General features: G+C 43.5%; 2 protein-coding genes across 3 annotated transcripts; one reads left to right on the top strand and one right to left on the bottom strand.

Annotated features, from left to right (window-relative positions):
* The first annotated feature begins 2018 nt into the window (after nt 1-2018).
* LOC117190684 (ATP synthase subunit alpha, mitochondrial-like) lies at nt 2019-5048 on the top strand. Its single transcript, XM_033395745.1, has 4 exons — nt 2019-2158; nt 2808-3388; nt 3454-4255; nt 4315-5048. Exons 1-4 carry the CDS (start codon nt 2093-2095, stop codon nt 4522-4524), a joined length of 1659 nt encoding a protein of 552 aa, XP_033251636.1. The 5' UTR covers nt 2019-2092; the 3' UTR covers nt 4525-5048.
* A 1637-nt stretch (nt 5049-6685) lies between these two features.
* Nucleotides 6686-9673, bottom strand: LOC108160187 (G2/mitotic-specific cyclin-B). 2 transcript variants are annotated; one of them, XM_017294017.2, is made up of 5 exons: nt 9393-9673; nt 8889-9034; nt 8563-8822; nt 7619-8511; nt 6686-7557 (listed from the first exon to the last, which is right to left on the bottom strand). In XM_017294017.2, exons 1-5 carry the CDS (start codon nt 9423-9425, stop codon nt 7261-7263), a joined length of 1629 nt encoding a protein of 542 aa, XP_017149506.2. In that variant the 5' UTR covers nt 9426-9673; the 3' UTR covers nt 6686-7260. The 2 variants fall into 2 exon arrangements, with proteins under 2 accessions (XP_017149506.2, XP_033251712.1); XM_033395821.1 differs by having other exon boundaries at nt 7619-8505.
* Nucleotides 9674-12699: the final 3026 nt, after the last annotated feature.

Below are 12699 nucleotides of genomic sequence, written 5' to 3'. Positions count from 1 at the left end.
TACAAAGACCTATAATGCTGGTATAAAACGGTAGGAAACATGAGCCCCATTCCATAAGCAATGTTGCGGGCAACATTTATTAGTAAACCGTGTTTTAGTCAAAATTCAATACTTACAAGCAATTTAAAGTTGTTAAAGTTGTAGAAAATGTATTCATCGATGGGATATAGCTGAGGAAAAAAGCTGAGAACTCTATATAGCTTGTAATATTCGACGGAAAATAAATTTTCCAATACCCGGTTCACAACAAATGAGTCCCATTCCATATACAAACATGTTGCAAATTCCTGGGGGAAATGGATGTTATAGAATTGAGAAAGTGTTTGTCATCACAGGCTCTAATGAATGCAGGAACTAGTCAGTATCTGTTTTGAACGATATTTTGCAATTATTTGTCTTCTTACAGATACCAAGAATTGGTACAGGGATCAGGATTTATATACAAGAATCTAATCAAATGCATTAATGGGCAAAAAAAAAAATTGAAATCTAAGACAAGGTCTTTATTAATTACGTTTGAAACAGCTTGAAAAACAGTATCTTTATATAATATTAACGAAATAGGGTATACAAATGCCCATACCCTGGTTGACAACAAATGAGTCTGCAAATACCAGCAACATTGACGTCACAACCTGCGACTTTTGAACATTTTTGTTAAAATCGTGTTTTTGTCAAAACAAAAACATGCAAGTACTTAAAAGTAGTTAATCCTGATTAAAATTGTTTCAGCAATCATATAAAATTATCTGGGCAAAACTGAGAGATCTATATAGCTGGGAATATTCGACGGAAGAAAGAATAACCAAGAATTAGTCGTCATAACCGGTTGACAACAATGATTACCGGCAAAATTAATTGTCATACCCTAGGGAAAAAGATATTATAGACTTGAGAAAATCTTTGTCATCCCAGGCTCCGTGGGTATCAGGATCGAGATAAATATATACAAGACACTCATCATATACATGAATATGTCTAAAAAACCTCAATTTGAGAAAAGGTCTTTATTAGTTACGTTTTATCTTCATATTATATTTATACTTTCAAATAAAATGAACGAAATAGGGTATAAAAAGTATATACACGCATCATGTATGTAAATACCAGCAACATTGCGACTTTTTTTTGTTTAACTATTTTGCTTAAGCCTTGTTTTAGCCGAAATACAATAAAAGCAAGGACTAAAAACTAGCCAATCTTGAAGAAAATTTATTCATAATAAACGGCCTAAAATTATGTGGACAGAACTAAGGGTTTTAGTTAGCTAGAATTATTCAACGGAATAATCTCTTTCCTTTTTTTGTTTTGACCTATTCCGCTAAAACCTTTTTTTAGACAAGATCCAATAAAAGCAAGTATTTAAAATAATCCAGTTAAGTAAGAAATTGATTCATCAATCGTATAAAACAATGTGGACATGGCTAAATGGAATATCATAATCGAGGAATATGGTTTCTAATCCATGACGGAGAACGATTAACCTATTATAAGCCAAGGGGGGATTTAAATTTTCCACCGAAAATAATGAAAATTTAATCATTTTAGCGCAGTTCAGGTGGAGTTCGTGGGGTTTTTTGCAAGTTAAAGGGAAGGATAGGATGGATCTACAAGAAGAATTTACAATCGTTAATAGTTTTCGCTATTTACCTCAAGTAGCTGAACTATTTAAATAGAGGGGGCATAAGTAAGATAAGTTCGGTTTTTTCATCATACGAGACGGTATATTGTAGTTGAAGAGCATAAACAGCAATTGCCGTAGCAAGAAAACAAATCAAGTATTTAAAACAAACCAGTCAAGTAGAAAATTGATTCCTTAATCGGATAAAAGTATGTGGGCAGTGCTAAATGTTCTTTTAGATAGTAATATTCCACAGAATATCAAAAACGAGGAATATGTAAAATAGAACTTGAATTCGTTATATTTTGAAAATGAGCCGGTATGTTTCGGTATATTTGTGAGGGTCGGACCGTATATTTTATTGATAAATCCGCGGTCACACGATCTTGTGTGAAAAAGTCTACGAGGAGAGGTGTTGGTGTAGGAATTATTTAATTATTTCTGCGGCAAAAGAGTTAAAAAGTATATAAAATGTCGATGATTTCTGCACGCTTGTCGTCGTCGGTCGCGCGCACCTTGCCCAAGTCGGCCGCACAGGTATTAAAAACTGAAAAACAGCCACGGCGAAAAATTTGCATATAGAAGTTATACATAATCCCACCCAATTGCCGAGAGAATTGGCAAAGAAAAAGTTCAGCCTAAGTTGAAATGGATTATAAAGCATTGTCGGAGGAGACTCCCCAGTAGCGACCAGCGGATCGCTTGGTTTTTCAGCGTTTTGGCGAAGAATTTGTGTTACGCAATTCGGCAAAAATCATAAACGGCCGGATAATGGCTCCTCTGTTACATAACTATCGCTAAGATGTCTAGGAACTTGAAATTGCAATTTGGTAGCTAATCGCATAGTAATAGTGACTAGAAACGCGCAAGGTGCATTTTTTCTGTAGAAATATTACATATGTAATTTTGGGTATGTCTGCTTCGCCATCGGCTCGTTGGCAGTACCCAAAAGTGTGAGGTTATGTGCAAGGCAGCAGGTGTGCGGAGACTAGAATTGGTATAAAAAAAACCGTAGAGTTTCGTGAATCTATTATTCGTGGGTAAAAAACCACAAAGCAGATGAAAAGCTGGTGTCCCTCGTGTAGTGGTTACTCAACTACGACACATCCCCTCCGCACACATTTGCCTTACATAAGCGAAACTGTTAGTAATTCCGGAACTCGATTCGATTGCTATTCTCTTCCAGATTGCCTGCAAGGTTGCGTACCCAGCTTCCACTCTCGCTGCCCGTAAGTTCCATGTTGCCAGCACACAGCGCAGCGCGGAAATCTCTTCCGTCCTGGAGGAGAGAATCCTGGGCATTTCGCCCAAGGCCGATCTGGAGGAAACCGGTCGTGTACTGAGCATTGGTGACGGTATCGCTCGTGTCTATGGCCTGAACAACGTGCAGGCCGATGAGATGGTGGAGTTCTCCTCCGGTTTGAAGGGCATGTCCCTCAACTTGGAGGCCGACAATGTCGGTGTGGTCGTCTTTGGTAACGACAAGCTGATCAAGCAGGGCGATATTGTCAAGCGTACTGGCGCCATTGTCGATGTCCCAGTCGGTTATGAGCTGCTGGGTCGCGTTGTCGACGCTCTGGGTAACGCCATCGACGGCCTGGGCGCCATCGACACCAAGGACCGCTTCCGTGTCGGCATCAAGGCCCCCGGCATCATTCCCCGTGTGTCTGTGCGCGAGCCCATGCAGACCGGAATCAAGGCTGTGGACTCTCTGGTGCCCATCGGTCGTGGCCAGCGTGAGCTGATCATCGGCGACAGGCAGACTGGGTAAGTGGTGAAGAGCTCTACCCACAGTTTCTCCAACTGACTCTGTAACCCGACCGCTCTTGCAGAAAGACTGCTCTGGCCATTGATACCATCATCAACCAGAAGCGTTTCAACGACGCCCAGGAGGAGTCCAAGAAGCTTTACTGCATCTACGTTGCCATTGGCCAGAAGCGTTCCACTGTCGCCCAGATGCTGAAGCGTCTGACTGACGCCGGCGCCATGAAGTACACCATTATTGTGTCTGCCACCGCTTCGGATGCCGCTCCCCTGCAGTATCTGGCTCCCTACTCCGGTTGCGCCATGGGCGAGTTCTTCCGCGACAAGGGAAAGCACGCTCTGATCATCTACGACGATTTGTCCAAGCATGCCGTCGCATACCGTCAGATGTCACTGCTGCTGCGTCGTCCCCCAGGTCGTGAGGCCTACCCCGGCGATGTGTTCTACCTTCACTCCCGTCTCTTGGAGCGTGCCGCCAAGATGTCCCCCGCCATGGGAGGTGGATCCCTGACTGCCCTGCCCGTTATTGAGACCCAGGCCGGTGATGTGTCCGCCTACATTCCAACCAACGTCATTTCGATCACTGACGGCCAGATCTTCTTGGAAACCGAGTTGTTCTACAAGGGTATCCGTCCCGCCATCAACGTCGGTCTCTCTGTCTCCCGTGTCGGCTCCGCTGCCCAGACCAAGGCCATGAAGCAGGTTGCCGGCTCCATGAAGCTGGAGTTGGCTCAGTACCGTGAGGTCGCTGCCTTCGCCCAGTTCGGTTCTGATTTGGATGCCTCCACACAGCAGCTGCTGAACCGTGGTGTGCGTCTGACCGAGCTGCTCAAGCAGGGACAGTATGTGCCCATGGCCATTGAAGATCAGGTGCGTAGCCCATTGATGCACCCTGTGCGATGTGTCTCTAATCTCTTCTTCCATTCAAGGTTGCTGTCATCTACTGCGGCGTGCGCGGTTGCTTGGACAAGATGGACCCCAGCAAGATCACCAACTTCGAGAAGGAGTTCTTGCAGCTCATGAAGACCAGCGAGCAGGGTCTTCTCGACACCATTGCCAAGGAGGGCGCTATCTCTGAGGCCACCGATGCCAAGCTGAAGGATATTGTTTCCAAGTTCTTGGCCACCTTCCAGGGTTAGAAATTGTAACATCAGTCAACCGCGCGGCTTAACATCTTAGATGCGTCGGAGAGATTACCCTAAAAGCAAGATCAATAAAGTAGAATATTGTCTAAGTCGAAAGTGCCCTAACAATTTCATTACTGCCCATTGCCGCGCGCAGATCTAATAATCAAGAATAACATCATAAAGAAGCCTACACTACAACTTAAGATAAACCAAATTATACAAAACAAAAGAAACCCCTTTTGCGCATTCATGTTTTCCTGCGTTTGCAGCCAGCTCCGTGCCCCGACACGTCGTCCAACGCCACAAAAATGCCACAAATCTTGGGAGAGAGGGAGAGCAAGCGGAAGGCGGCGGACGGGGCACGGAATGGACGGATCCAGTTTCGAATTTCAGCGACATCCGTGTGGTTCTTCCAACCATATGATAATGATAATGATAATCCTGCATTGTTCTTCTACCCTAAAAAATTGTGTAATCAATATTTTAAATATTGTAATCGAGAATAGTCGAATACTGTCTGTGGATGATTGTGAAACGATGATGAAATAAAAACGATAATAAATTATACTTTAAACGAAGAACTATCAAAGGAGCTACATTTATTTCATTCTTTGAAGGATTACACCTTTTGATTGGTATTGTTCGTAGCCAAAAGATTCTGGGAAAACTCAATGTAGTCTTATTTAAATTTTGCCACATACAAGGAGATCGCAAAGAGATTCTCCTAATAATAAGAATAAGTAGAGGGCGATAATAATATATCCCTGTGCTCTTTGCGTATGAGTATCAAAGAATACAGGGCCTGCCAATTAAGGATCATCTTTTACTTGCATTTATTCTTATGAGAGTTTTATAAATTAACCAATTAACTTTCCTTCCAGTAGTCTTTGCTATTCAACCTTTTGTTTAGCTTGATCAAAAGTCTAGAATTCGGAATATTCCACCAAATCTTTTGTCAAGCCAATAATATGAGGAGATATAATCTTATAAAGATTATAAGTACTATGGACTACTTCGCTCTCAGCTGATCCATCAGCAGCTGCTCTTCCCCTGTCGAAAGATGTTCCGTCTTTTGCATAACCTCCCTCTAACCTGACGCCCGGCCACGCCGGGCACGCCTGAGGCAGCGACTGTCACGAGCTGTTCCAGTGGTTCAGTGGTGGTTCATGCTCTGCATATTTCTCTACCAGCGACCCAGAAACGAGAGCAAGGAAACCTAAACGCCTGTGCCCTTCCTGAAACTGAAACAAACCCCCAAATTATACGAATTGGAGTTTTTATGACACGGCGGTGGCATGGCATCCAAAATAAAATATGAGCGGAGGCAAAATCAGAGCCATACAAATGACACTGATTAAAATACATTACTCTGTCGGGCCTACACGCTCCTCTCTTCCGCTCTCTTTTTATATACATATGTACATATCTCTTCTCCTTTGTGCTTGTGTGCTCTGCCCCCCTCGGCCAGACGGGGTCTACTTTATTTTTATTGCATTTGTTTGACCGTAAAAGTGTCGAAATTAATGAGAGCCATAAAACCGTCAAACTTAAATTTCGAACAGGCGCACAGCAAATCCAGAAAGTGGAGAACGGAATGGCATGGGCACGGAACAACGGTTCGGTCTGGAAGCGACGAATGAAGAGACCCATGCACACAGTGACACCCCGCACACACGCAAACACACACAGAGACACGTGCGAGCAATGTGCTTAGGCAATTACCGTTTCCAATGGAACGACACAGCAGCATAATGGAAAAGAAACGATATTAGAAATGAAGCGGTTGGCAGAAGGAAGGGAAAGCAGAAGACAAAAAACTGACCTGTGATCGGGAAGGTGACCTTTTCCACCTCTGTGTGTTCAGGAGCATTGATAAGCCAGGACAATGGAAAGGGTCTGTCTAGCGCCTGCCTGAGATTTCGTTCTCACAGTTGGAATCAGCTGCCGCTACCGGCCTCGGAGATTGAGGATACATGCATACGTACATACATACATATGTCAAAAAAGGTCCAACAATTGCGTACTTTTTAAAATTATACAATACAAAACTTTATTTGCCACGACATTCGCTGGAAAAAATTGTGTTTTTCCTTGCTTAAATTATGCAATTAAATAATTTGTTAGATGTGCGAAATCGATTACATATATTATGCCTAGATTATAAAGTCGCAGCTCAGGATTTGGAAGAATATAATATTTTTGCACAATTTTTTGGATTTATATTTAATGCATTAAACGAACACAATTTCCAATCAAATTGAATGATAAAAATAGTCTATCGCATGGGTATAATATATTAGATAGTATATGTACTTTGAGAGACAACGCCGATATGTTCAGCCAGCAAATGTACTCGTTGCCCACTCACACACCTGGCTCTCAGTGTCCTTGTGTATTGTGTATTGCGGTTTGTGCTCGTCCACTCTCTCTCACTCTAGAGGTGTGCCCTTACGGGGAGGAGCAGGAGTTCCAGTTCCGGTTCATGATCCCTCCCACTCAGCGGCCACCTTGCCAAGGGGCTGAAGCAGCCGCTCGAGTTGGAGGAACCGAACCATAATCAAGTAAAGAATGCCTTTGTCGTTGATCGCATCGGGGCGGCCATGACACAAACGCGGGACGCACAGCAGAGAGACCCTGATTTTCTACGATTATTATAAATGTAGGCGCTAAAAATTTAAAAAATGAAAACAAATTAAACTAAACTAAATATTTGGGGGCATTTGTGAGGGGATGTGAAGTGGGCCCAGACTACTTCTTCAGGCTCTGGCCCACAATGGAGTCCATCAGGGGGCCGCTCAGCTCGGTTCTGAGCGCGATCTTCTGGAACTTGTTGCCCTGGTACTTGTTGAGGATGGCCTTCAGTTTGGCCTGTGGTGCATCGCGCGCCAGCTTGGCGATCTGTCGAGTGATGGGCCTCAAGTGCGTGGCCGTGTAGCGAGAGTAGTAGGCCAGCGTCGGTGTCCAGTGCTTGTCGTTGAAGCCAGTGCTGGCACGGTAGTTGCCATTGAGCAAGTGGAGCGACAGAAACAGCGAGGCTGCTGCAATCTGAAAGAAGCATGGAAAACATTATGACATTACATGATTGAAGTCTGTGTGCCGAACCCACCTCTGACGGCTTATAGCTAGCCAAATCGTAGTCGAACGAAGCCAATTCCACAAAATACTTGGACATGGCGTGGTGCTCATCCTCTGCCCCAGCGGCCTTTGAGTAGCGCCGAAGGAAATGGATCGGGAGCGGACGCGACAGATTACAATCGATGGCCTTGAAAATCTGCAGCTCCATCATGCGGATCTCCCGGGCCGAGTAGGTGTCATCGGTAATGAAGACAAAGTCGTTAATGGCTGGCGGGTAGAGCTCCTCGTATTTGGTGGCAATGAAGAGGGCCGTCACACCCACCAGCTGCAGATTGCTGCGCTTCGTATTCTTGACCACCTGCAGATAGCGATCGATGATGGCCACGGCCAGCTGGAAGGTCTCGGCAGCCAGATGGAACTGCAAGTGCACCTCGTTGATCCAGTCGATCAGCACTGCGCGCATCTTGTGGGAGACCTCCTTCTGCCCGGCCAAGTGATCGTTGTGAATCGGCTGCTCGATCTCCACCTTGTACAGATAGTCGTAGATATCGTTGACATACTCTGAAACGAGCACGAGGTTATCCTTGTCGTGGGCATCGATGTCTTCGATGCCGGCCAATCGCTTGCTGGACAAGGACATTGAAGGCTGAATGGTTGTCGATGGCTTCAGTATGGCACCCCTGACGGTGCTTTCGCTCCTGACCAGACCGATGACATCCTTCTTGATGGCCACAGATGGCTCTTTCTTGAGCACGGCCACAGGCTCCTTCCTCAGACCGGCCACACCCATCACTGGTTTGCCCATTGCAGCCCACAGCTTGGTCAGGGATTTCTTGGACAGATTGCTGTCCTCGCGACGCAATGTGGGCTCAGGCGCATTTACCTGATCGGTGGAGCCGGTCTCCGACTTTGGCTTGACTGTAACTGTTTGGGATTCGGATATGGTCTTGGAATTGATTGGCAATCGATACTTACGCTTGCTGGTCGCCTCAGCGGCCGCCTTGTCGTTACGGATCAGGGTGCTGGCCGAGACCTGACGGGTGAGCAGAACACCCGAGGGGGCGGTATGGGTGCGTACAGAGTTGGCACGCATCAGTGCCGCCACTCCACCCTCAGTGGGCTTGGCCAGCACGGCACCGTTGACATTGCTGGCACCCACGGGCTGCTTCTTCCAGTGCGTGTCCACGCAGGCCTTGGCGTTGCGCAACACATTCGGCAGCTTCGATTCTTTCAATCTGCAAGGAGAATCGAAACGGTCCGCAATAAGCAAGCGGTTGCACTGGAATGGGAACTGCACTTACTCTTTCTGGGCCACATCTTTGGCGGCAATGGCGCGGTTCAACCCGCGGTTCTGCAGATCGCCCAAAGCAGCACGTTTTGTGGTTGCCTCATTTGAAGGCACTGTCAATTTCTTAAGTTGGACCTGGTTTATATTCTCCGAGGCATTCTACAAAAACAATTTATATCCATTTACTAAAATACATTAAATGGCAATGGCCGGCGGCCATTTTTGCAAAGAACCGTAATGCTCCGAGATTTAGTGGGTAATACTAGAGAGTGATAAGCGGTAAAAGTACCGCAATTGTAAAAGTGCGCCAAAATGCACCCGCGGCTGGCATGGAAAAAACAACAAAGCGATTGACAAACGGAACATTCTCACCCTCTCTCTCTTTCTCTCTTCCTCTCTTCACACTCTCTCATTCCCTTCTGATCTTTGCTGCCGATGCAGCAATGGCGTCCCTGCGTCGCTATCGGCCCTTTTCTATCATGTCGCTATGAAAATTATTAAACATTAGAAAACTTACCTCATCCCCGCGCATTTTCAATGTGCCGACCATTTTGACTGGGTTTTTAAACAAATGTACAATTAACACACACGAAGCGACGCTTTAGTTATCTTTTCCTTGTTCTAGTTAGCGCGTCGATTTGAATTCGAAACGCAAATTGTTTTTCAGTCACCGACTTATATGTGAGCGATTTTAAGTTATTTGATAATATAATTTACAATTGTTAAGTCGAAAGTGACTAAGTTTCTGATTTTTTTCTGTCAAGAGTCGGGCTCTGCCGCACGAAGCGAAGCGAAGATTGCAGTTTGAATTTGAAAGGCTATGCAAGTGCTACTTGGGTCTGGGAATATCGATATAAGGAGTCTCCGCTTATCGATGTTTTCGTGCGATAAGCGGAACGAAAAGAACGTAAAAAGTCGTACTTTAAATTTGTATATCGGTGATATCTAGCTTCATTTTATAGACTCATAGACTTGGTAAGCATTGGATATTTCCCAGTGAATTTATTTATAAAATATACCGTCTGACCCTCAGAAATAGACCGAAAAATACCGTATGATTTTAAAAATATACCGTAAATATACTGACGAATTCAAGGTATATTTTTCGAAGTTTGCCCACTTCAGCGCCCTTTATTTAAATAGTTCAACTATTGTAAATTCTTCTTGTAGATTCATGCCATTTTTCATCTGAACGTAAAATAAAAAAACAATAACTTTCACCTGAACTGCGCTAAAATTGTTAGATTTTCATTATTTTCGGTGGAATATTAAAATACCCTTATAATAGGCTTGGGAGGAGTATTGTTCCTTATCGGAAATTCCGTCTCCCAGGTCTACGTAACCAATTGCTCGGTCAACATTGGCAAGATAGCATACTTCTGGTTGGATGATCATTTCATCAAAAATTAGTGCACAATTTCTGGGACTCTCATCCATTTTTTGTACAAGTTTCTTCAACTTTTCAATATGTTCGCCTTGAAAGCCAGGCTCAAGTACTTGGAGCGGCGGCGAAACACTTTGTTTTTCTTCATGAGCCCTGTTCGTGCTCATTGATTTAAGCTGAGAAATTTCTTTCTCTAAATCATTTATTTTTTGTAAATAATTTTTACTATCTTCACTTTGGACAGTGAATGCGTGCAATTTTTCATGCTGATTTGTAATTTCCTCTTTTAGGGAAATATTTTCCTCATTTAGGGCTTTACATTTCTTTTCCAGAAATTCATAGCCGGATTCTTGAGAAGAATATGTATCTTCATTGTACTTGATATCAATATTATCTATTGATTGATCGGCAGTTTTGTTTTCAATATCTTCTATTGAAACAATGCCTTTTTTTGCCAATTGCTGAGCGAGTTCTCAAGCAATGGCTTATGTCCTAAATTAACAAAAATTTAAATAAAAGTAATTAATAACATTTTAATATGTTTGAATAAAGTACAATAGCTGCTGCGGACGCAACTCTACATTTATACCCGATAACTAGTCATTATGGACAAAGAGTGCGTGCGAGGGAGACAGAAAATCAGTCTGAGCGTGACGTCGGGCGCTGCGTAGCCACTGTAAATTGATTTGTTACTTTTGGCTATAACAGTAATCCGATCTTATTTTTAATTTTCTCCTATCTTTAAAATTGTGGTTGCCACAGATTTTCGTTGTTTAAGGCTGCGGAAGGTGGTGGGGCGTAAGTTTGAAACAAACTCGTCAAGGTACGATATATTAGGAGTGTGGATCAAAAATTTGGTTGCTCTAGAGTTTATAGAGAGAACTGAGAACTAGGGCGCTCTCATAGGGACGGACAGACTAATAAAACTAACTAGAAACTAACTTACCCAAATTTTCGGTTGGGAGACTTCCTGCTCGAAGCCTCCCGTTCAAAATATGTACATTCCTCCTTGAAATGCTGCGCATACTCGGGAGCGTGTGTTGTAGTAAATCGATATGTTTAGGTTGATTGAAATGATTTCATACATTTATCACCCATCCTCGGAATAGCGAAAGATTTTATATCGCCACTGCAGCCTTTTACCAAGCACTTGTCAGTTTTGCTGGAATATGAAAAAATTATTATTATTATTAGAAAAAATTGTAAAATAAAATTTTGTTTAAGGCAGAAAAAAAAAGAGTTAAAAAAAAGGAGAAAAGGAGACTGCACTTGCACCCGGTTGTATTGGAACTAATAAAGTTTTTGTTCCCAACAGAAAATTTACAAAATATTGTAAGGGTGAATACGCTCACTAAAGCTGTGGTTTTAAGGAAAAAAAAAATGAATTTTTGGGGAAAAAATAAATTTTTGGGAAAAAAATAAGTATTGGGATAAAAAGGAAAGGAAGGCCCCAATAATAACAGCTTATGCGGACGACATAAGCATACTTATTACGGGTGTTTGCCCATCGACCCTCAGCTCACTAATGCAACGAACACTCAGGGAGATACGCGAGTGGGCGGAAGAAGTAGGACTCAGTATCAACGCGGACAAGACGGACCTCATCCTCTTTACCAAGAGGTACAAGGTACCGATATGGACCCCCCGAAGATCAATCAAACTAGGCTAACCCCAAAAACACAAGTCAAATACCTGGGCACAGTACTGGATAGTAAACTGGCATGGAAACCCAATGTATTGGAAAGGGTGAAGAAGGCCACCATTGCGCTTTATGCATCCAAGAAGATGCTCAGCAGCATGATTGGGGCCTATCTCCGGCTCTGATGCATTGGATTTACATCTCGGTGGTGCGACCAAAATTGCGCAAAAAGTGAGTAAAGAACAAGTGAACAAAAATGAACAAGTGAACAAAAAAGAACAAGTGAGCAAAAAAGAACAAGTGAACAACAAAGAACAAGTGAACAACAAAGAACAAGTGAACAACAAAGAACAATTGAACAAAAAAGAACAGCTTGGAAGGAACATGTTCAGTTGCTCACTTAAGTGAACAACTCTTTTTTGTTCACTCACTCATGAGCAACACAACACTAGTCTCGTCCCTTAGAAGAAAAACGAGGGGGAACGTTGTGAGTTGCTGCGGAGACCGCAACTCTACATTTATACCCGATACTTAGTCAGTATGGCTCTCCTCTGGCAGACGCCGCTAATATTAAACGACACGACACGTGCGAGAGAGACAGAAAATCAGTCTGAGCGTGACGTCGCCGCTGCGTGGCCACTGCAAATTGATTTCCTGCTTTTGGCTACAAAAATGATCCGATCTCTTCCAGATTCAGCAATCTGATAGATATGGTCATTATCTATGTTTCTGTGTTTTTAGTTTTCTCGAATGTGCAATATTGTGGATGCAACAGATTTTTGTCCTTTGGGGGGGCGGAAG

Source organism: Drosophila miranda, assembly GCF_003369915.1.
Source record: "Drosophila miranda strain MSH22 chromosome Y unlocalized genomic scaffold, D.miranda_PacBio2.1 Contig_Y1_pilon, whole genome shotgun sequence".
NCBI classification, from domain to species: domain Eukaryota; kingdom Metazoa; phylum Arthropoda; class Insecta; order Diptera; family Drosophilidae; genus Drosophila; species Drosophila miranda.
This window is presented reverse-complemented; position numbering and strand designations above follow the sequence as displayed.

Coding starts and splice junctions, on each gene's coding strand:
- LOC117190684 (XM_033395745.1), top strand. CDS start 2,093: ATGTCGATGATTTCTGCACGCTTGTCGTCGTCGGTCGCGCGCACCTTG. Junction 3,389..3,453: donor ATCGGCGACAGGCAGACTGG/GTAAGTGGTGAA, acceptor CCGCTCTTGCAG/AAAGACTGCTCTGGCCATTG. Junction 4,256..4,314: donor CCATGGCCATTGAAGATCAG/GTGCGTAGCCCA, acceptor CTTCCATTCAAG/GTTGCTGTCATCTACTGCGG.
- LOC108160187 (XM_017294017.2), bottom strand. CDS start 9,425: ATGGTCGGCACATTGAAAATGCGCGGGGATGAG. Junction 8,512..8,562: donor CGCTGAGGCGACCAGCAAGC/GTAAGTATCGAT, acceptor AATCCCAAACAG/TTACAGTCAAGCCAAAGTCG. Junction 7,558..7,618: donor CTAGCTATAAGCCGTCAGAG/GTGGGTTCGGCA, acceptor TGCTTCTTTCAG/ATTGCAGCAGCCTCGCTGTT.